Raw genomic sequence first — 22,666 nt, 5'->3', positions numbered from 1 at the left:
ACATGCCCGTGGATCCATCCTCAAGGCAGCTTTTGGGTGCAAAGTTGTACTGAGGGATTGTTAGCAATAAAAGCCCTACTGAAGAGATGTTCCTTAAGTTCCATGCTGACCAGTGGATGGGGACTGGGTTTTCCATGACATTTTTGGTGGGAAATATCATGTAACTGCCCCAGACTGGCCATCCTTACAAGGACCAGAAATTGGAAGGAATGACATTATGAACTACAGTGGTATTTGCAGAGCAAATGGGTTATTCTTCAAGAGCATAGATTGACTTCCTCCATGATTTTGGTGACATAGGTGACACCCTGGATTAACACATACCTAGATGCCAAGGACTGGTATTTTGTTCCTCTCCCTGTCTTCACTTGAATAATAGATTTGTTTGGGAGCTGACAACCTTTTCTTAGTTTCCTTGCTGATTGATTGCCTTTTATAAGGTTAGGGTTTTGGTTATGTTTCAGGTGTTTTTTTTTCATCAAACACTAAAGAAGCCCAAAAGCCCCAGGTAGATGCAAAATTACTGTGTGACTAAAACCATCTCATTAGCAGTAAGCAGGTAGGAGCATCTTATATTGGTAACAACCAATGCCAGTGATTTCACCAGGTTAAGATGTGACTGAAATAAATGTTTGTTAATAGCTGGGATTTGGAGTTACTGTGTTCTTTTATTCCGTGCTAATTTCTCTTAGATAAAGAAACTAGAGGGTAGCACTCCTTTTATCGTGAGGTTTTGCTTCAAGTCTGAACGCGGATAAGCACCACCGATGGGCTGAGCCACAACCAACATGCACGACGGATACTCACAGGTACAAGATAGTGTTTTTCTTTTTCTTTTTCTTTCTTTCTTTCTTTCTTTCTTTCTTTCTTTCTTTCTTTCTTTCTTTCTTTCTTTCTTTCTTTCTTTCTTTCTTTCTTTCTTTCTTTCTTTCTTTCTTTCTTTCTTTCTTTCTCTCTTTCTTTCTCTCTTTCTTTCTCCTCTTTCTTTCTCTCTTTCTTTCTTTCTCTTTCTTTCTTTCTTTCTTTCTTTCTTTCTTTCTTTCTCTCTTTCTCTCTTTCTCTCTCTTCTCTCTTTCTCTCTTTCTTCTTCTTTCTTTCTTTCTTTCTTTCTTTCTCTTTCTCTCTTTCTTTCTTTCTTTCTCTCTTCTTTCTCTCTTTCTTTCTTTCTCTCTTTCTCTCTTTCATTCTCTCTTTCTCTTTCTCTCTTTCTCTCTTTCTTTCTCTCTCTCTCTCTTTCTCTCTTTCTTTCTTCCTTTCTTTCTTGCTTTATTCCTTTCTTCCTTTCATCCTTTCTTTCTTTCTTATCCCCTGAGAAATCGCTATAGCTATTTTAGTTTAAATTCTCACAAATGATAAATGCCTCTGGTTCAAGCCAGCTCAGTTCTCTATGCTTGGATTTCCCCACTCTGCGAAAAAGGAGAAGGAAAATAAAATAAAATAAAATAAAATAAAATAAAATAAAATAAAATAAAATAAAATAAAATAAAATAAAATAAAATAAAATAAAATAAAATAAAATAAAATAAAATACTAATGGCTTTATTTCCCTTCTACATTCCAGTCAGTAGATGGGAGATGTCCCGTCAAAACTGGGTGTTTTCCTGCCACCATCACCACGTGTATGATGTTCGAGAGGTTATTCATAGCAAGAACATAAGTCAGCCTTAAGCTTGACTCTGGTTTGCCTAATGTGCCTCTATTTAACACCGTTCTGCAGCAATTTCCCTTTAAAACGGCGATACCCTTAACGTGAGAAAAGAAGGCTTGCCGCGGGAAAAAGCACAGCGAGGCGAGTCTCTCTAAATTGTAATTTCTCGTGGTCTTTTATCTTCCGTCGCAGTTTATTCTTAATTTACGGCTTCTGTGAAAACTACCGACGGGACGAGCGAGGAGACTTCGTGCCGCTGGAGCCAGCGTCGGGCCGGGGAGCGGCAGCGCTGCGGCCCCGCTCCGGAGGAGCACGGAGCCACCTCTGTGTCTCTGTGACCGTTTCCCATTCTACGAGCAACGACTTCGTTTTTCGTTGCGGGTTCAGCCCCATTGATTTCGGTGCGACTCTTGCCTGAAAAAAAACGACAGCAACAAAAACCCCAGAAAACAAAAAAGCCCAAACAAAACATCAACCCCAGCCGTGAACAGCTGCGTTTTATGCAGCTCTTCATCTTGATGCCGTTTTAATTCGCTTCTAATTGCAGGTAATGTCTCGGGAGGTTGTTGCAGCTCGGCCGTGTGCCAGGTTAAACTCGACCAGGGTAGTGCAAGGACTTGTCCCTGGTCTGGAGGGATGCTCTGGCTGTGATGCCCACTGGCCCAGCGGGGGCGACCCGCTTTCCTCTTCGCGGGTTCCTCTTGCCCTGCGAGCAGGGGGGCGAGGTAAGGCTTCACGCTCATCCCACCTCCTCTTTACCGGATTGCTTGGTAACGTTTCACAGTGCCCCCAGCACCGAAATAAGTGCTGAATAAGCAGCAGAAATAAGCAGCAGAAATAAGTGACTTTTCTGCTGGGATCATGTCCTCTCCCCACTGCTCATCGCTGCCTGATAGCCTCTAGAAAAAGCCGTCACACAGACGGGCTAGGGAAAAAGGTCTCTCTCGCGGTGACATATGACAGGTACGATGTTTGTCAGGCAAAGTGAAATATTCCGAAGCAATTTGTAACACAGTGGATGAATTTTGATTGCCCAGGGTAGAAACAAAAAGAAGACTGTCTCTGACCATAGGCTGGGGGATGACTTTATTCGCCAATATCAATATTTGTGTGGAAAGCTTAAAATATGTTGTTTTTCCAAGAGCTGAAGTTTTAAAAGGGGAGGAGGAGGGCCCATGGATGAAATATTAGCAGCATATCGGTTAACCACTAAGTCCTTTTCTGTATTCATCTAGCCGTTTCTGGTAAGGAGGGTAGAGACTCAGAAGACTTGGGGATAGATGCTCCTTAATGCTCGCTAGCGTTTGAAGTGATATAGGACAAAATAAGGCTGAGATTGTACAGAGCTGGGTGCTGAAAGAGCGGAATAAAATTGCTCTGTGGCTTTCAGCATCTCTGAATTACACGTTTTTAATCGGATCTAGCACACATCGCATTGAAGGGGGGGGAGGAGGGGAAGCAACGGTTCTTTCAAAAGACCTATCCTTGAAAGCCAACAGTCCCTGTCAAAAGCAGCTCAATGCATCCGTTTGTTAGTGCCCGCAACTTAAACAGGGATCTATTTCTTTAGCCCCTCTCCCTCTGTCCTCACACCTTCTTTTAGCTTCGTGCTTAGAAACCAGAATGTCGAGCCATATTTCATGCCTTAGAAGAAATCAATTCATCTGAGAATGACAAGGCAGCCCCTCACACACTCTCCAGGCCCCTCGATACATTCAGAGCCTCGGGGTCGCTCCGGTAATGTAGACCTTATATTTTCGGAATTGTCCCTATATTAATCAAACTGCCAGCAGGCAGGAGCGCCTAACTTGGCAGAGAAGGGTTTCTCTGTCGGTTTGCAGAGGTGCGCCGGTGCTCCGTGCTCTCAGCAGGCGCTCGTTTGATTCGCAGTAGAACGAGAAGGGGTCGTTGGCGGGGGGTGAATGGGAATTAAAGAAAACAAATAAAAAAAGAGGGCTAAACAAAACAAATAGCTTTATTTAGTTAGACTTCCACACTTAAACCTCTTAATCAGCTCCTCTGGGGAGCACCCCTTCCTTGGAAATTAATTCCCGGGGAGTTGGGGAGGGAGAAGCAAACATTCACCTCTAGCGTACTGCACAACCTAGTAGTGAGCTTTTCCAGGTTTGGAGTTTTTCCCCTAAGACGCCTATTTCTTTGATATGGAAAGCGATGTTTGGTTTGTTTGTTTTTGGTTGTTGGGGTATTTTTGCCTTGCGTGTATCTCTGTAATTTGTTGGAAAGCGGGATGGAGCGGGCGGGGGTAGGATTTGGCTTTCACAGAGCAGATCCAGCCACTCGGCTAGTTCTGGCAGCAGGTTTGTCCCCTCGGAAGGACGGGTGGGACAGACGTCTCCCGCAGCAGCCGTGCCCATCTCCGGCTGCAGGCGGAGAAAGGCTGTGCCTGCCTTTCCGGCGATCCCGAGTGGAAAGCCGGATCCTACTCTTATTCGAAGTGCCGAGCAGAAAAGTCGGATCCGAGCAGCATGTATAAGAGCAGATCACTTCCTCCCGATAGTGCCAGAGTGCACGGGGCTCTAGTCCCACGGCCCAACTTTCAAATCCTTTCTAAACTTGAGAAAGAGCTACAATAGCAGCCCGATAAAGCATAGATTAGATTCTCGTAGGATTTGTTTTTATAGCACATATGTAAGTGGGATTCATTACAATTTGAACTAGATCAAGATAAGAGATTAATGCTTTCATAGAGCATCTCTGCTGAGATTTCCTACGGGGCTACGATTAAATCCACACACTAAATATTATCTCGTTCCATTTTATGTTGAAAGAAACGTTAGACGGTCTAAGAAGAGTAATTACGTGTTGCAAGACGAAAACTGTGGAGGTTCGTGCATCTCAGACAGCAATACCGCTTTCCTAATAGGCGGAGGGAGACGAGGGAACCTTCCCGTTCAGCAGTTTCTTGTCTTGCTCCTGAATATGCCTTTGAGGGACATGAAATCTTCATTTTGTCTGTGCAGGTGTCCTGCAGGAAACCTCCCAAACAGCTGAGGTACTGTCACAGTGCCAAACTGCTGGAACCGTGAAATAGTTGCTGTGGTTAGTTGGCTGTTTGTGGACAAAGTCTGGGAGCGTCTGAACCTCGAGTCTGGCTGGGAAAGGCTCCGGGCTCGGGCCCGGCATAATGAGAAACGACACATCACCTTCTCTGTGCGAGGTAAGCGGGGCTCGGCCGTCTCCTCCGCCCACGTAGAATTAACGTTCAATTACCAAGCAGAAGAGTAGTCGATTTGTTCCTGCTCTTTCACTTAACTCTGGAAAGATCGATCCCAGGTTTGTTTTTGTTGTTGTTGGGTTTTTTGGTGTTTTGTTTTTATTGGTTTTGGGCTTCTTTTTTTTTCTTTTTTTTTCTTTTTTTTTTCCGCAAAGTCACCCCAGACAATGTCAATTAAACACTTCCCTTCCGAGCGTAAAATCTGAAGGCTACCCACCTACACCCGAACCGATTTTTGTTTGTTTTCTTAGGTGAACAAAAAACCTGCCCTTTAGCAAGAAAGTTCGTTAAACGGGGCTCGGATCGGGACCTTTATGCAGCTGGGTTGCAGAGACGCGTAGCACACACACTCCTTGAGGCATTTGGGTAGTGATGCTTAACATACTTTTAAAAAGAAAGCAAGAAAAAGTATTTTAACAGCCTCCAAACCTCAATTTCTTTCAGTGCTCATTGAGATGTAGTGCCTTTTGGGGTTTGGGTTTTTTCCTCGCCCCCCCCCCCCCCCCCCTTTTTTTTTTTTTCCTGGCAGTAAGAATACTTCACATGATTCTTCTCACAAACAGGATGTCTGGAAAATTATAACTCAGCCAAGCTCGATTTTGAATCTGTAATTTGCAGATTGCCACATTCCGCTGGGAGGGAGATGTGGAGCGAGTCGCGGGTGTCTTTTTATACCTTCTTTCGCCTTCCACAGGTCAGATCTGTCCCTCCCAGCGTCAAATGAAGGAGATCGGGCGCTCGCCAGTCAGAGGGTCTCTCTGCAGCCTAACTCCTCAACCGACCTAATGCAATAAATTCTCTGGGTCTGAACACGAGATGACCAGCTCGGTAATTAAAACGGAAGGCTTATGAAAATCTCGAACCATTTGAGCACCTGCTTTTCGAGATAACCAGTTCTCTTCCCCTCCTTCCCCTCGCGGCTGTCGCTACCCTCCCTGCCCTACTTCCAGCCCTCAGCCGACCCTCACTGCGGGGGACATTCCCCCACGGGAACACCCAACTCTCATCTTCAAAGCGTCCCATTCCATTTTCCCAGATAATTGCAGTGTGCCTATGTGTGAGCAAGCGAATACTAACACCCCAAATTCGTTTAGCCTAGTCCCAGGTAGAGCTGATTTCTTCTCATTCACTCCTTAAGTAAATTTCGTGTCGTAACTTTTCTGGAGGGAAGAGGACTGTTCGTGTGAAATAGATTTTAAAATATATTTTTTTAAAAGATATCTTCTCTGTGTCGTGACATCCACAATTAAAAACTAGTGTTACAAATGAGATGGGGAGACGGGAGGATGAGATTTCCCGAGCATTTAGAAGGAATATTCTCGCGCGTACTGATGCCGTTCTCACTTTATTTAAACACAAGTATGTGAAGGGAACTGTCGAGGAGATCCCTCAGACATGCAGTAGCGCTGTTTCGGCTGGAAACGGCAACCAGAGCGGGAGCGGCAGCATCAGCTGAGAACCGGCCACCCTGCCCAGGGCGGGCTGTCTCGAACCGTGCGGGTCCGGCACTGGGCTCACACGTCCCTTTTCCTAAATCCGTTCACTTTTCGACAGCGAGTCGCTTGCGATTTTTTTCGCAGGATCCTCATTCTTACGCTTGGGTCTGTAACTTGTGATCTCAGGAAGGGGAGGAAGGGGAGGAATGCGAGGGCGGAGGGGGGGGGGGGAAGGTAGCCCGCCTTCCCCGCAGGAGAGACCCGCGGGTGCCGAGGCGGGCATCCCCCCTCCGTGTGCTCGCCCGGCTTATCGCAGGGGACAAGCTTCCCTCCAGGAGTTCCTACGCACTGCAGGGGCGAGCTCCTTCACACCACCTCTGGCCACGAAATGTCTCTCCATCACACATAACACCCTTTCACAGAAGGTTTAGGAGATACTCCATCTCTGGAAACACAGCGGCACATCTGCACGCAGCTCTTAATAACCGGGCTGCCTGGCGGAGGGAGCCAGTCCCCGAAGAAAGATGCTTTTCAAAGCCATCTCACCTCATCACAGGATTTCTTTTTTTTTTTTTTTTTTTTTTTTTTTTTTTTTTTTTTTTTTTTTTCTCTTTTGCCGCCTACTCCCCTGGGATCTGTCCAACCCCTTTTAAATGGTTTTAGCTCGCTGAAGTCAGCTTTCAGTTTTCAAGCTTTTAAGGAGAACGAATGCCATGCGTGGCGCCAATTCTCCCCTAGGTTACATCTCTCCATGCCTTTGAAGTCAGCTGGGTTGCAGAGAAGTAAATGAGAGCAGAATTTGGCCCCTGGAGCTAACAGTGATATGTAACCACTCTGATTATTTATTTATTTATTTATTTATTTATTTTCCGGAGGAGGAGGGGTAGATGGATTCTAAGATCCGGTCGTAATTTGTGTCGCTCTCTATCGTTAATACGCACATACTGTAAGCTCAGCTCATATAGAAATCACGACGCTAACGTCGTCGGACAACGCTTTGCAACGAGACAGGGCGAGAAGCGAGCGGAGTCACCGCCGGGGTGAAGATGCTGCGAGAGGGGACTTTTATTGTCAGCGGAGTGGTGGGAGCCGGGGGGGAAGAGCACAGGGGACGCGGCAGCCTGTCCTGAGTCTGGTCCTCAGCTGAGGCTAGCGGGTTAGCTGCAGCGGTCAGGGTGGCCAGGTCCTCCCGGGAGGAAGGGAGGGAAAGGAGGGCGGGAGGAGAGCCGCGGCGCTGTCGGGGTGCGCGGCCGCCCCGGGCCGCCCGGCGGGGAGCCAGAACCGTCGCCGCAGAGGCGGCTCCTTGCCGCCGGCAGGACACGCGTGTCCCCGCGGGCGGGCACCCGCGCTGCCTACAAGCCTCTCTAGAGAAAGCTCTGCTGCTCCTGCTTTGGCTGGGAGCTCTTGTGTTGTTGTTATTTTTTTTTACGGGCACATGAGATGCTCCTTGTCCTCTGCTCCCCTGGAGTTTAATAGCTGCCTTTAAAGAGGGACATTTATTGGGATAAAAGTGGATTGCAGGCTGCACAACAACGTTGCATGTGTCTTTCATTTAAAAGACACCGAGAGGCCTTTTTGGTTTTGTTTTTTTTTTTTCCTTCCCTTCTCTCTCTTTTCGCTCCCCCAAGGCATTTAGTGCTTTTAAGGCATAGTTATAAACAAGCTGCCGAAACGCCAGCACACGGAGATGCCGGCGTCAGGGACCTGGGACACGATCTATTTCCCCGCTTCTGGAGAAGGCGTTTGTTCCAAAAGGTGCTAGGAGGAAACGTGCCGCTTCTTTAACAAAAATCCAGGGACTGGAGAGGCTCCAGGGGACAGGGGGCTGCCCCTCTCTCGGGTGAAGCAGCGGTCTGACCCTTTTGGCTGCGCACCACGGGCACCTCTCGTCCTCGCGTCCCTTTCCCTTCTTCTTTTCCTCTTCCGTCTTCCCTTACTCCCGGGAGCTTAGAGGATCCACTTCCACTTCTCCCTCACCACAGGCGGAAAAAAGAGAATCCCCGTCCCATAAAACACTCGAGCGCCACTTTTGCCCTCTCTCCCGACGGGGCCGGCCCTGGGAAGCAGCGGGGGCCGGCCGGGCAGCCTTCCCGGGTGCCGCGCCTCCCGCAGCTCCAGGCCGATGTCAGAAGCAGGTAACGCTGGAAAACGGGCTGGAGGTGCAAAGGTGACAGCGCTGCTTTGAGGGATGGCAGGGAAGGGCAGGTCGTGCGTGTGTCGGGTGATGGCTGGAGCTACTCGGTTGTGGCTGAAGCAAGTATCCCTCACTTAGCTTTCTCTGGGAAAACGTCAAACTAGAGAACAGCTGAAGAAGGAGGGGAGCTGCTCGCTGGGAAATACGTTGGATCTGAACTGGCCTTCTTTTCACATTTGGCTGAGTTCACAGGAAAGTTTTCTAGGATATTCAGCAGCCCTGGCTGGCCGCTACGTGTACTTCAAATGCTCATTAAAGCTTCATTTCTTTTGCCCCTACACGCGGGAAGAACCTTCTGAACTGACTTCTAAAATAGCCTTAATAGAACAGGCAAGCTCGGCCCCACGAAGCTGAAGTACTCTTTTGAAATGATTGCAAGACTCAGTTTTGCTTTACTCCAATGAGCGATCCTTTCACCAGGAAGCAGGGAGCAGCTCTTTTCCACAACGTGGGCCTTTCCCAAATAGTTCCCTATCTCTCCTTGCCTGTGTTTTAAATCCTGTCTATGTGTGAAATGACCAAGGAATTCAGCACTTCAAAGCTCACACTTTGGGTGAAAAACCACCCGCTTTTCCAATATCCATAGGAATGCATGCAGGCATGGCTCATTTCGCTTTCTTTTTATTACCTGAGAATATGTTTTAATACTTTCGCTTAGAAATTGCATTTCATTTTCAAGTGGCTAGCGATAATATTTCAGGAGATTTAAAATAAAGGACCCATTTTTTAACCGCTTTGCACACATGCACGGAGGCAGACTGGAGGTCTGCTCAATTGCAGCCAAAATCTCTCTTAGGCTGGGCTTCTGATGTGAGAGATTTCTAGATCTAAGTTCCCCTGTTTTCCATTCCCTTTACACAAACGGCCACCTATAATTTTTTCATTCTCTCTTTAATTCTAGGACCAGACTTCTGAGCTGTTTAATAAAGAAGGAACACCAGTTCTTAATTTCACAGCTTCAGAGATCAGGACTGCAGCTATGAAGGTATTAGTCAAACTGATTAAAGAAGATCTTTTTCTTGAGAGTATGTGCCCCTGGAATTTTCTTGTTCTACACTTATCAGGGAGCTGGAGGGCAGGGGGAGAGGGAAGCGAGGGATTACCCTCTTTCCAGCATCCCTGGAGAAATGTGAATAGGTTGCAGAGGGGAAATGCCCTTTTCATGTGTCCTTGTTTCCTTCCCTCCCTGTCTCACTTCACCCTTCTCTCATGTCTGTGTGTGTGTGTGTCTGTCTGAAAAGAATCTGGCTGTCGAAAACGGGCCTGGAACTCCCTCCTGTGTTGGGATTAGGTCTTGAGGGACCTGGGGTGGAGTTACACTGCTTGCCTATTTTCATATTCATTAGAAATGGGAGGTTGCATAAGGAGCCCTGCTGAGCTTCAAGATATAAGAGCAACTTTGGGTTCCCCCTTTCAAGACAAGACAAATCAAAGGCTGGGAGGCAAAACAGCTCCCTGAGCTCCAAACGTCTTCCCCTCCCTCCTTCCTTCCCTCCCATCTACTCACCCATTCTCCCTCCCTCGCCTGTTCACAGTCCAGCCTCTGTCTAGGGAAGAGGCTCTCAAGCAGCCTTAGATGATTATGGATTTTCTGAGCGAGAAGTTTGCCCTGAAGAGCCAGCCGAGCAAGAACAGTGACTTTTACATGGGAGCAGGAGGCACTTTGGAGCACGTTATGGAAACTTTGGACAATGAGTCCTTTTATAGCAAAACGTCAGGCAGCAAATGCGTGCAGGCCTTCAACCCTTTGCAAAGGGCTGAGCATCATGTGAGGCTGGAGAGGACATCACCCTGCCAGGACAATAACGGTGAGTCGCCATCCCAGGGCTATTCCCGCTCTTGTGCTTTGCCCGCCCTGGAGATGCGCAGGAGGGACCAGAGCTTCTCCTGTCCTGGGGAGACCAAAGGCAGCTGGGTGCTGGCATGTGAGGGGCTGCCAGGCAGGGAACAATAACTGATAAATAATAATTATAGCAGTGATAATAACCGGGAAGGGCGATCCCCTACTTAGATACATTCTTTTCCTTTTAGCGCTGCCCCTCCAGCTTCTGCTTTCCCTGCCATTCTGGGCCAGCTCTAGCCCCGGCAGCGGCGGGGGTGAGCGGAAAGCGCGGCTCCGAGCACGCAGGAACAGCCCGCCCGGCCCGGGGGCGCCCGGGGGCCCGATAGGGCCGGCGTGGAAGAAAATGAGCGAGGAGAAGCAGCGGCGGCTGCCGACGGGGACCGCTACCGGTCGTTCCCCGGCCGCCCCCTGCGTCGCCAAAGCTCGGGGCCGGCGCTTGTCGTCCCCCACACCCGCTGCGGCGTTTTCACCCTGTAAACCCCTCAGAAAGTCCGGCCGCGGGGTGCCGGTCGCGACGGCACAGCCGGGCACGTACGGCGCTCGGCCGGCGAGGAACGGAAGGTCGCTTGGGCATGATGGGTTCTTTCAAATAACGCTCCGAGGTAGCGTTTTGGGGTTTGTTTGAGGTTTTTTTTTCTGCTTTACTGAATAATGTGTAATCACGATTCTTCATTCTCCATACTAACCGAGAACGACTTCAGTAATTCAAACAACAATGTTAAACATTTTTATTAATTTCCCCCCCACCTCCCGGCCCCCCCCTCAGCTGATCGGCAAGGAGAATGTGGAATCTTTTATTTTTGGAGCATGTAAAATTTTCTCTATTATTCCAACAGGTTGTAAACCCCATAGAGATTTTTATTATTATTATTATTATTATTATTATTATTATTATTATTATTATTGCTATCAGAGTGGGAAAAAGTGGTTAAGATCACCTGCAATAATGAGACTAACAGTATCTTACATTTTCTTTCCCCCCTTTTTTACTTCATGTAGATATGGAAGTGTTTCCCTTCCCCCCCCCCCCCCCTTTTTTTTTTTTTTTTTAATGTGAGAGAGTTTGTAAGAAATAACGACAGAGTTCTGCAAGTGCAACTTAAAAAGCCCAACCGACCCACAGAAAAAAATAATAGATTGATTTATACATCGAAGTTTTTCTTTCATTGCCCATTTAATGTGTGCCTTGGGGGCGTTGGGTCGTTTCCTATCTGTGTATGTGTTGACGGCAAGTATCTAAACATCGTATTTGGTTAAAATCAGCTCGGGCTGAAAGAAAAGAAATTGCTGAGAATGTGAGAAAGTCCCAAAAGCAAGCTTCTTGTCGTAGGTTACATGTCATCCTTGCAGATTTTAATTTCAATAGACGTTTAAACTTTTTTTTTTCGCCTGTTTCTGAGGAGAGAGGGGAAAAAATAAAAAGAGAGAGAGAATTAAAAAAAGGAAAGAAAAAAAACCTGCAAAACCATCTTTGTGAATCCTGTAACTTATTGCACGACTTTTCCAGTGATTTGTGAAAACAGAAAACACAGGAAATGTTCACATTTCTTATTAAGAAGCGACAGAGGAATCTTTCTTTTCTCTGCCACTCGGATTTTACCTGAGGACAAATAGTTCCTGCCGTCCTCTTTACGAACTACACCAACCGATCTGTTCTAATAAGTTAACGTTTTGCAGAAACTCTCTGCATTTTGTAACCATAACAAACCTAATTGGAAACAACTCCACTTTACAAATCTCAGGGAAGGTGTATGGAATCCATTGAGTTTGTGAAGTGAAGTTAATTTTCAGTTTCATTTGCTTCTTGGTTTGCCAGTTTACAGCTATGTAATTCACAGTTGTTTTGTGCTTTCAGACAACTACAGTTGTGGGGGGGGTTTGGGGGGTTATTTTTTACATCTGCTTCCAAGTTTAAAGGCACATTTGTCCATAGCTTTATGCCAGTTATATGAAAATCTGGTTTTGGGATAAGATTCCTTATCTGGGCAACTCTCGTTGAAGCTGATTTCATGGATTATTAGCTACTTTAGTAGCAGAATAAAAATATTCTGCTACTCCCAGGCAGTCTCCTTACACTGAAAGGTTTTAGATGAGATTTTAAGATATAACTCTCAGTTAAAATTCAGTGGGATTTAGTACTTCCACTCTGTCTTATTTTTAATATTATAAATTCCTCTTCAATGACCTGGTATAGAAATATGCAGCCGCACAGAACCTGGTCCTTGTGAAACTCTTTTAGAAGAACCCTTGAATTTTAAGCCTCCCCTTTTAACCCGTAATCTCTCTTCCCCACCTTGTGTACAGTGAACTATGGGATTACTAAAGTGGAAGGACAGCCTCTTCACACAGAGCTCAGCAGGCCCATGGACAATTGCAACAACCTCAGGATGTCTCCCGTGAAAGGGATGCAGGAGAAGGGGGAACTGGATGAACTTGGCGATAAGTGTGACAGCAACGTCTCCAGTAGTAAGAAGAGGAGGCACAGAACAACTTTCACCAGTTTGCAGCTGGAGGAACTGGAGAAAGTATTCCAGAAAACTCACTACCCTGATGTCTACGTAAGGGAACAGCTAGCTCTGAGAACAGAGCTCACTGAGGCCAGAGTCCAGGTAAGGAACCAAATTTCATCATTTCCATGACAAGTTGTGCATTGTAGGAACTGCTAAATGACGCTCTTGGGGATTGTACAAAAGCCCATAAAGCAGAGTAAATAGCTCTTTTTGCTTTATTTCTTTATGGATACGAGCTGTTATGCTGCAGCACTAAAATAACTTGTTATTTATTTTTTAAAATAGCCTGTGTTGCTGTTCTAGAAGCTTGTTTAAAGGATGAGGAAAAACCACCCCACTATCAATAGTAAATCAGCCTCGGTGTCTAGTAGTTCTGTTTTATAGTGAGAAATCCAGGCAGTGAATACCTCAAGTGTTACATATAAAGATCCCATTAAAGAGATGTGCTGCATGCAGTTCAGACTGGTGACGGTGCAGAACTTGGGTGCAGAGGATTCTCTGTGGGTTGCAGCATGAAAAGTACAATTAAATGCCCCCCCACCCCCCACCCCCAATCCTACAAATTTCTTGTTCCTGTCAAAGAATCTCCACACATATATATCCACACATATATATCCACACACATATATACACACATATACACACACATATACACATATATATACATATACACACTATATACATATACACACACACACACATATATATACATATACGGACACACATATATATACAGCCACATATGCACATATATTTCTTTGTGTCTGTGTAGAGCAAGCATGTAGTCTTCTAATCTCTGTTGCATGAAGCTTAAAAAACAAATCACAGAGCTTGGAATATATGTTTGCTGTGTTTTTAAGCTCGCATAACTGATGCAGAATGGTGTTCTAATTGTTGGAACTGGACACGCTGCTGACCAATTAGTGCAGCGTTTGAGTATCTTCGCTTGCTGCAAAGTTGATTTATTCAGTATATGCTGGTACAGTAATCAACAAAATTTATGGGCTTGGATGTGTAACGGTGAGAAAAGAAGATAACAATCCAGGAAATGGAGCCCTTCCTCTGTTTAAAGATCTTCCCTTTCAAAAAGGCTGGGCGCTGCATTTTGTGAGTCTATCCTAATTTTAGAGACCTTCCCGTTCTGGCAGCGCTCAGCATTTCAATTTGGAGAATCACAGTCTTGTTGCCTCTGACAGACTGGGGATGAATTTGTTTCATTTTTTAAATATATTTTTTTCGTTTAGCAACTTGAATATGATAACAACTTCACAACTTGTAATTAAACACACGCTCACAGATGCAGAGAAAGGAATAGATGTCAGTGCGCGCTGCGTGCAACCCAAACTATGCCAGAATGACTTTCAGAAACAAACTCAGCTAATTAATTGTATGAAAGAAGTGTTCTTTTCATGTCTGTTCAACCAGGCAGCATATTCACCCTTGTAATGAGAAAACAGCGTCCAAACTTGTGGGACAGTTACATTGATAGGATATCAGTGATGCTGATGGTATTTAGTTCGGCGGCTTTGAACTCCCTGGGCTCTACGCAATCCCTCTCCCTCTGAATCCGGTACAGTTCTCCCTGCATAAGTTCCATTCATTAGGATTTAGCCTGGACTGGGGAAAAAAAAAAAGAAGAGAAGCTTGCATAATGTTAAAAATTGTCTTTACAATTGCATCATTCTGGAATAAAGGAGAACTACACCGAGAATCCATTGTCAAAATGTGGGGGGAGAAAATTGGTCTAAAATATGTTAACTAAATTGTTACCATTTTCCCCCTCATTTTTAGAAGATACCTATGCACCAGATTTCCACAGAACACCCATTTCTAGTTTATTTCAACATGCAGAATACCTATTTCTGTTTTATTTAAATATGTTCTTCCCTCTCTTCAAAGATAACTGATCTTTGATTATTTTCTTTCTTCCCCCCCCTCGTCCGTCCCCCCCCCCCATATGCTAAATATGAAAGGAAATGGTGATCATTTTTATCCAGAGTAGCAACAGGATTCCATCACAAGATTAAGTAATTTAAAAGGCCTTACATCATTAGGGGCAAGCATCTGGCAGCTCGAGGATAACAAGCAGCAGATTTTTACATTGCTTTGTGGAGGCAAATGGTTACTTTATCTCTGCCAAGAGCCAGTTTCTAGTAAAGTGGTGTAAACAGAAACATTTTGGGGGACTGTCAAAGGAAGGAAGAAAAAAAAACCAAACAAAAAAAAAAAAAGGAAGTGTGCCTTTTTATATATATATATTTTTTTTTTATGCAGTCACTATAAATTCAAGCAAATTGTTTGATTTAGTTTAGCAGAGCGATCAGCTGGATGCCTTACCCGCATTCCCCTTCACCGCCATTTCATCAACATCCAGTTTCATATCTGTCTGGCACACACTCAGAGACAGCCAACCTGAACCTAATTTATCTAAGTTGTTCCCTTCCTTGCTGCATGTCAGTGAAGTAATTGGCACCCATTTTAAGGAGATTGTCAAGGTCTTTTTCCCAATGAGACTCATGGCTAAATTCCCTTACTGCATTCTTGATGCCTCCTGTGGAGAAAGGAGAATTTACTTTTCCTTAATGTATTTTTTCTTTCCTTTTATTTTTATTCCCCCCCCCCCTTCCCCAAACTTTAGGCATCATAAGTAATGCGAATTTATCAATAAGGTCCCCGACAATATTTGTTCAACAGATATATGCACAGGCGTTGCTTTGATTGCTGAGGATGTTGCTTTGATTGCTGAGTGCCTTTTGAAAAGATCACATATGCTAAATTTGCAGCGAGTTCTTGGGAATCAAAAAGGGGCAAAATTATGTCCTCCTTGTTTAAGCATCATAAAAGGACACTTGGCCTCTCTAAAGATTGAGGCAAAAACTGGATTATAAACTATTGCTGTTTTAAACTTGCCACCATCAGGGATCAGCAAATAAGCCTCAAAATGGATCACAGGCAGAGTCTCTCTCTCTTTCTCTTTGCCTCTCTGTCTCTCTCTCTCTTTCTTTTTCTTTCTCTGTATATCTATCTCTATCAACTCTATCTTTATCTTTATCATCTCTATCTCTATCTATCTCTATCTCATCTCTATCTCTATCTCTATCTCTATCTCTATCTCTATCTCTATCTCTATCTCTATCTCTATCTCTATCTCTATCTCTATCTCTGTCTCTATCTCTATCTCTGTCTCTGTCTCTGTCTCTGTCTCTGTCTCTATCTCTGTCTCATCTCTATCCCTCTACCTCTACCTCTACCTCTATTTCTATATCTATCTATATCTATATATCATATATCTACCTATCTATACATCTATATGTACATCTATATCTCTATCTCCAAATGGATTCATGGACCATTGAGCAGGAAGATTAATCAATGGCATAATAATAATAATAATAATAATAATAATAATAATAATAATAATAATAATAATGTCTGTTCTGTTAGCAGTGTGACTTCTTTAAAAGTACAGGAATGAAAGTGTCATAGCTGAAAAATAAAGACTTGGCTGGATAATATTGCTTTTCTGCAGGAAAAGTTGCTTTTCTTAGCAATCTCTCAAATTCATCAGGATGAGTCTTAGCCAGTCCAAACTGAACTGCTTGAAAGAAAAAACAATATTTTGGAGACCACAGGACAATGACAGATATCAATCACAGCAAGAAACACAAATATAATAGGTTCTGAGATAACATCTGTCCCTCGGAATATTACAGAGCAGTCCAAGTTTATTGAAGTGGAAAGAAAATAACTTTTGGCTGACAAGAATGCATTGGTTCAGGTTTAAATTATCTCATAGTCTAAACATAAAGTGCCATTCTTTAGTTTTCTATTGTCAAAAACAGGGATCCCCTAACAGCAATGTGAGAAAAGTGTCACAATCATTTTAAAACTGGGAGTTCATAATTTTTTTCCATTATTTTCTTGCCCTGGTAGCCTTCCTTCTAGAAACTTTTCCTACAGTGCAGGCTACTGTCCTGGTGCCAGCTTTTCCTGCCTTTCCATTACTGCACTTGGTAAAGATTATGTGTACCTCTAGGAAGCAGATCACAGGCAGTCATAGTAAGTCAGTGGGCATGTGAAGCTAAGAGAAAGTTTGTTTGTCATCTGACTTGCTACTGCCTGCTGCTTTTCCTCTACACAACTGAAGTCTGCCAAAATTAGCACTGCTTGTCAGTGCTTCTTTTCTTACAAGACACTAGAAAGAAAACAATATATAGAATTAACCAGGTATACCTCTCAACCAGCCAGGAAGGACTTAAGCGGGTCTGACCTTGAGAAGATTGAAACTGCAGTCCTCAGGTGGAGAATTTCCTTGTCTTTATAAACTAAAATTTTCAAAACTACTGTCCAAAATGTGCTGCTTATTTATTTATTTATTTATCTTCCTAGAAGTCTTTGCACAATATGTAATTGAGTTTACCTGGGTGTGTATTTCGTCATCTGCTATAGGTTTGGTTCCAGAATCGAAGAGCAAAATGGAGGAAGAGAGAACGCTACGGTCAGATCCAGCAAGCCAAGAGCCATTTTGCTGCCACCTATGATATATCTGTTCTTCCAAGGACTGACAGCTACCCTCAGGTATGGTAAAGACCAAGGGAAACTTTGGTTCTGCATTTGCCTTTTCTTCCATCATTAGACACATGAACATAAAGGATGCATGGAGGCTCTCCTGTGTTTAACTTTAAACTTGTCAACAAGTCCTGCCACTGTGAACAACAGTTCTGACACCCAGTCTAACAATACAAGTATCTTAAGAATCTTGGAAGCTGCAGAGTTCTGCATAAATTATGTACTGGGAGTGGCTGGCAATATGGTTGTGCAGCTAAGTCTTCCCTGCACATAAAATTATGTGGGGATTTGAACCATTAAGTCCATAGATGAATTCCGGATGAAGTTTCAACCCATTGAGACTGACAGGAATGATGCAATTTGACTGCAATAAGATCAGGATTTCCATTCTGGAAAATTTATGTTCACAGACACAACTATCTGAACCACTCTAGTCTTGCACATTTGGGTAAGATAAGGCATAAACTATATGTCTTGCATGGTGGGTGGCATGAAGGCATAGGAATCGAATGTGTATGGCTGGGAGAGAGAGGCAGAGAGACAAGATAGCTCTCAGGAGAGGTGGTAGTAGTAGTTCATTTAATTTTCACCTCAACATGAGGAGAAACTTCTCTACAGTGAGGGTGACAGAGCACTGGAACAGGCTTCCCAGAGAGGTTGTGGAGTCTCCTTCTCCGGAGACTTTCCAACACCACCTGGATGCATTGCTGTGCGGGCTACCCTAGGTGATGCTGCTTTGGCAAGGGGGTTGAGCTCAATGATTTCTGGAGGTCTCTTGCAACCTCTCATGTACTGTGACACTGTGATATTTTTATTTTCTTTTTCAGTCCTTTATTAGTCTATAGTAAGGCATATGGTAAGATGCCTTAGATATGCGAGATCGTAATCTTCTGGCTGTGTTCTCCATTCCTTTGGTTCACTGCCTTGCCTTGCTCTCTGCTATTGTTTTTCTGCTTGCTTCTTTCAGTACACTGAATACTTTTATTATGAAGCCATTGTTTCTAGCTTCCCATTAGTTTTACCACATCATTAAAAAAAAGAAAAAAAAGGAAGAAGAAGAAGCAAGCAGCACACAAAGCAAGAATCTCATGGATCTCTGTGGTACTGTTGGTATCCTGCTGCTCTTCTAGTGCATCATTAGAGGACTGGAGCACCTCTCCTATGAGGACAGACTGAGGGAGTTGGGGTTGTTCAGTCTGGAGAAGAGAAGGCTCCAAGGAGACCTAATTGTGACATCCAGGATCTGAAGGGGCCTACAAGAAAGCTGGGGAGGGACTTTTTAGGGTGTCAGGGAGTGATAGGACTGGGGGAATGGAACAAAACTAGAACTGGATAGGTTCAGATTGGATGTTAGGAAGAAGTTTTTCCCCATGAGGGTGGTGAGAGACTGGCACAGGTTGCCCAGGGAGGTGGTGGAAAGCCTCATCCCTGGAGGATTTTTAAAGGCCAGGCTGGATGTGGCTGTGAGCAACCTGCTGTAGTGTGAGGTGTCCCTGTCCATGGCAGGGGGGGCTGGAACTAGATGATCCTTGATGTCCCTTCCAACCCTAACAATTCTCTGATTCTATGATTCATTAGATAACAGAGCCATTGCTAGCCTTAGGAATATACTTATATTCTGTGTGATCTTCATTTTGCCATGCTCTGCATTGGCTGAGTGTGAATAGCTTTTACTTAAAGGCCTTGGGTGTCATCTACCCATCTTAAAGTGCTTTACTTCTGAGGAGGTTGCATGTTGCTCTCATTGGTGCCTGGTTTTGTGTCCCAGCAGTTCAGAACATGGAGCACAACCATTCCAGATCTAGTGGCACTTAAAAGTCCTACTTGTTTTTGTAATGTAATGTAAGAACTCACAGTAGCTCACATTACCTCAGAAACCACTGCATGATACACTCTGTGTTCAAGTAAATGGAACAACACTTCTTTGAGATCCACCTAGGTGGGGGTAGTGCAAATAGATCTCATAGAATCATAGAATGGTCTGGGTTGGGAAGGACCCCCAAAGGTCATCTAGCCCAAATTCCCCCTGCAGTCATCAGGGACATCCTCCACTAGATCAGGTTGCCCAGAGCCCTCTCGAGCCTCACCCTTGAATATCTCCAAGGATGGTGCCTCAACTACCTCCCTGGGCTACCTGTTCCAGCGTTCCACTACCCTCATGGTAAATAGCTTCTTCTTAATTTAGATTGGGATGAATCTAAATATGCTCTTCTCTAATTTGAAGCCATTGCCCCTTGTCCCTGTCACAGCAGGCCCTCCTTATCTTAGAATCAGGTTGGGAAAAGACCTCAGAGATCATCAAGTCCAAACTATCACCCAACACCTCATGACTCTCAAGCCCTCCTAGGCAGATTCACAAAGGCACAGATGAACAGCCCCTCATGGATCTCTCTCAATATGTCCAAGTATCTCTTGAAGGCCTTTCTGACTTACCTGTGTTTGAGTCTGGTAGTCTGAACAAGAAGGTTGTGTTGTACTCCACTGTATGTACTTCATGAAACAGGAACATGTTGCTAAACGAAGGTGTGAGACCACTCTACAGTGGCTTGTTCAGCTGAGTGCTTGCTTGCAGAGTTTGGACACATGATAAAAAAAAAAAAAGAGGATATTTTTTACTCCTCAGGAGGGGAAGGTGGCTGCTTTGTTTTTGTCACAGAGTATGAACAGGTGTCCATGCAATTATCACAGATCAGTCAATGCAAAGTTCTTATTATTGCTAACCCGGTGGTAATTCTTCATAGTTTCACAAACCATAGTTTCTTACCATCCACCTTCAGTAATTCATGCAATGTATTCATTGCATGATATAGCAATGTCTGTATCATGCACACAACATTTCCAGTGAGAATGGCTTGAGACAGTAGCATTCCATATTAAAAACAGCAATGACTCCTCTCTCTCCCTCTCCTCTCCTCTCCTCCTCTCCTCTCCTCTCCTCTCCCTCTCCTCTCCTCTCCTCTCCTCCTCCTCTCCTCTCCTCTCCTCTCCTCTCCTCTCCTCTCCTCTCCTCTCCTCTCCTCTCCTCTCCTCTCCTCTCCTCTCCTCTCCTCTCCTCTCTCTCTCCTCTCCTCTCCTTCTCTCTCTCCTCTCCACTCCTCTCCTCTCCTCTCCTCTCCTCTCCTCTCCTCTCCTCTCCTCCTCTCCTCTCCTCTCCTCTACCTCTCCTCTCCTCTCCTCTCCTCTCCCTCTCCTCTCCTCTCCTCTCCTCTCCTCTCCTCTCCTCTCCTCTCCTCTCACTCTCCTCTCCTCCTCTCCTCTCCTCTCCTCTCCTCTCCTCTCCTCTCCTCCTCCTCTCCTCTCCTCTCCTCTCCTCTCCTCTCCTCTCCTCTCCTCTCCTCTCCCCTCTCCTCCTCTCCTCCCTCTCCTCTCCTCTCCTCTCCTCTCCTCTCCTCTCCTCTCCTCTCCTCCTCCTCTCCTCTCCTCTCCTCTCCTCTCCTCTCCTCTCTCTCCTCTCCTCTCCTCTCCTCTCCTCCTCCCTCTCCTCTCCTCTCCTCTCCTCTCCTCCTCCTCTCCTCATCCTCTCCTCTCCTCTCCTCTCCTCTCCTCCTCTCCTCTCCTCTCCTCTCCTCTCCCTCTCCTCTCCTCTCCTCTCCTCCTCTCTTCAACTTTTCTAGCCACAGTGTTAAAATAGTTTTCCTGGGGATTGTGGAACATGGGTCACTAGAGCTTATTTACAAAGTCCTTATAATATGGGGGGGAACAGAACAATGTGGTTGGGAAAAAAAAGTAGGATGAATGTCTAAAATGAATGAAACCAAGCTGAGATAGAATAGAATAGAACGAATAGAATTAACCAGGTTGGAAAAGACCTCAGAGATCATCAAGTCCAACCTATCACCCAACACCCTCTCATCAATCTAAACCATGGCACCAAGCAACCCCATCCAATCTCTTCCTAAACACCTCCAGGGATGGTGACTCCACCACCTCCCTGGGCAGCCCATTCCAATGGCCAATCACTCTTTCTGTGAAGAACTTTTTCCTAACATCCAGCCTAAACCTCCCCTGGGCACAGCTTAAGACTGTGCACTGTGGCAGAAGGAACAGGAACTAATGGGGATTTCTGGTGTGCATTGCATGAATTCACAGTCTGATGGTTTCTGTTGTGACCCATGGTGGTGTTCACAAGACAGACATCCTACTCGTGTTCCAGTAGGAATAGCAGTTTCTTTTGCAGTCAGCAGAAGGTGTGGAGGCTCCTACTTAAGACTCTTCAGCAGTTATCTTAATCATATGTAAATGAGAGAACATGATGCTGCAACTATATAAACCTGAAAGGTTTCCCTGAGAGCTGATTTTAGATGAAAGATTGGCTCTGAATCAGAGAACAGCTGAGGTTGGAAGGGACTTCTAGAGGTGGTCTGGTCCAATTTCTATTTCCATAATCAAGCCTAATTTTGTTCTTAAATTACACATCTTTATCTTCAAAATACTAATAAACAACATCTCCCCCCCCCCCCCCCCAGATTATAATTGTTTGCTTTGTTAATTCAGTCCAGTGGTTAAATATTATTACAGGATATTTGGACTTCAGGTGTTGTTTATTGTGCAAAACAGTTGCTGCCAAAAGCAGAGTTCAGTATCTCCGAAACTGCCCAAGCTCTGCACACATGCATCTTCCATTAATTATACTGGCAACACCTGGATTGCAGAGGAGGACAGTTAATACAATATTCCAGGTCAATTGTGTGAGCAGATGTTGATCTGTTAGAGGGTAGAAGGGCTCTGCAGAGGGGACCTCAAACAACTGGACAGATGGGCAGAGTCCAACATGATGGCATTCAACAAGTCCAAGTGCCAGGTGCTGCACTTTGGCCACAACAACCCCATGCAGAGCTACAGGCTGGAGACAAAGTGGCTGAGAGCAGCCAGGCAGAAAGGGACCTGGGGGTGCTGGTTGATAGTGGGCTGAACATGAGCCAGCGGTGTGCCCAGGTGGCCAAGAAGACCAAAGGCATCCTGGCCTGCCATCAGGAATAGTTGTGGACAGCAGGAGCAGGGAACTCATTTTGCCCCCTGTATTCAGCACTGGTTAGGCCACACCGTGAGTCCTGTGTCCAGTTCTGGGCTCCACAATTTAAGAAGGACATTGAGACACTTGAACATATCCAGAGAAGGGCAGCGAGGCTGGGGAGAGACCTCAAGCACAAGCCCTATGAGGAGAGGCTGAGGGAGCTGGGGTTGCTTAGCCTGGAGAAGAGGAGGCTCGGGGGAGACCTTCTTGCTCTCTA

The 22,666-nt window shown here is 45.1% G+C and overlaps 2 protein-coding genes across 3 annotated transcripts in view; both read left to right on the top strand.

Moving 5' to 3' along the window:
• The window catches only part of LRRIQ1 (leucine rich repeats and IQ motif containing 1), a 132,602-nt gene extending 129,663 nt beyond the window's left edge, over window positions 1-2,939 (top strand). Inside the window, exons 26-28 of the mRNA XM_068160872.1 lie at window positions 1,841-2,015; window positions 2,196-2,373; window positions 2,884-2,939. Coding sequence (XP_068016973.1) covers window positions 1,841-2,015; window positions 2,196-2,373; window positions 2,884-2,939 — 409 coding nt within the window. The remainder of the gene's footprint in view (window positions 1-1,840; window positions 2,016-2,195; window positions 2,374-2,883) is intronic.
• Window positions 2,940-9,415: 6,476 nt separating this feature from the next.
• ALX1 (ALX homeobox 1) overlaps window positions 9,416-22,666 on the top strand; it is a 29,239-nt gene continuing 15,988 nt past the window's right edge. Inside the window, exons 1-4 of one of the 2 annotated variants that reach the window (XM_068160940.1) lie at window positions 9,416-9,498; window positions 10,049-10,321; window positions 12,661-12,965; window positions 17,316-17,444. In XM_068160940.1, the coding sequence (XP_068017041.1) occupies window positions 10,090-10,321; window positions 12,661-12,965; window positions 17,316-17,444 (666 nt within the window). In that variant the 5' untranslated portion in view covers window positions 9,416-9,498; window positions 10,049-10,089. Of the gene's footprint in view, window positions 9,499-9,960; window positions 10,322-12,660; window positions 12,966-17,315; window positions 17,445-22,666 lie in introns of those variants that run through there. The other variant, XM_068160939.1, reaches the window with a different exon arrangement.

The sequence above is a fragment of the Melanerpes formicivorus genome, unplaced genomic scaffold (genome assembly GCF_026170545.1).
Source record: "Melanerpes formicivorus ecotype bairdi unplaced genomic scaffold, bMelFor1.0.p_v2 SCAF_54, whole genome shotgun sequence".
Taxonomy (NCBI): Eukaryota; Metazoa; Chordata; class Aves; order Piciformes; family Picidae; genus Melanerpes; species Melanerpes formicivorus.
This window is presented reverse-complemented; position numbering and strand designations above follow the sequence as displayed.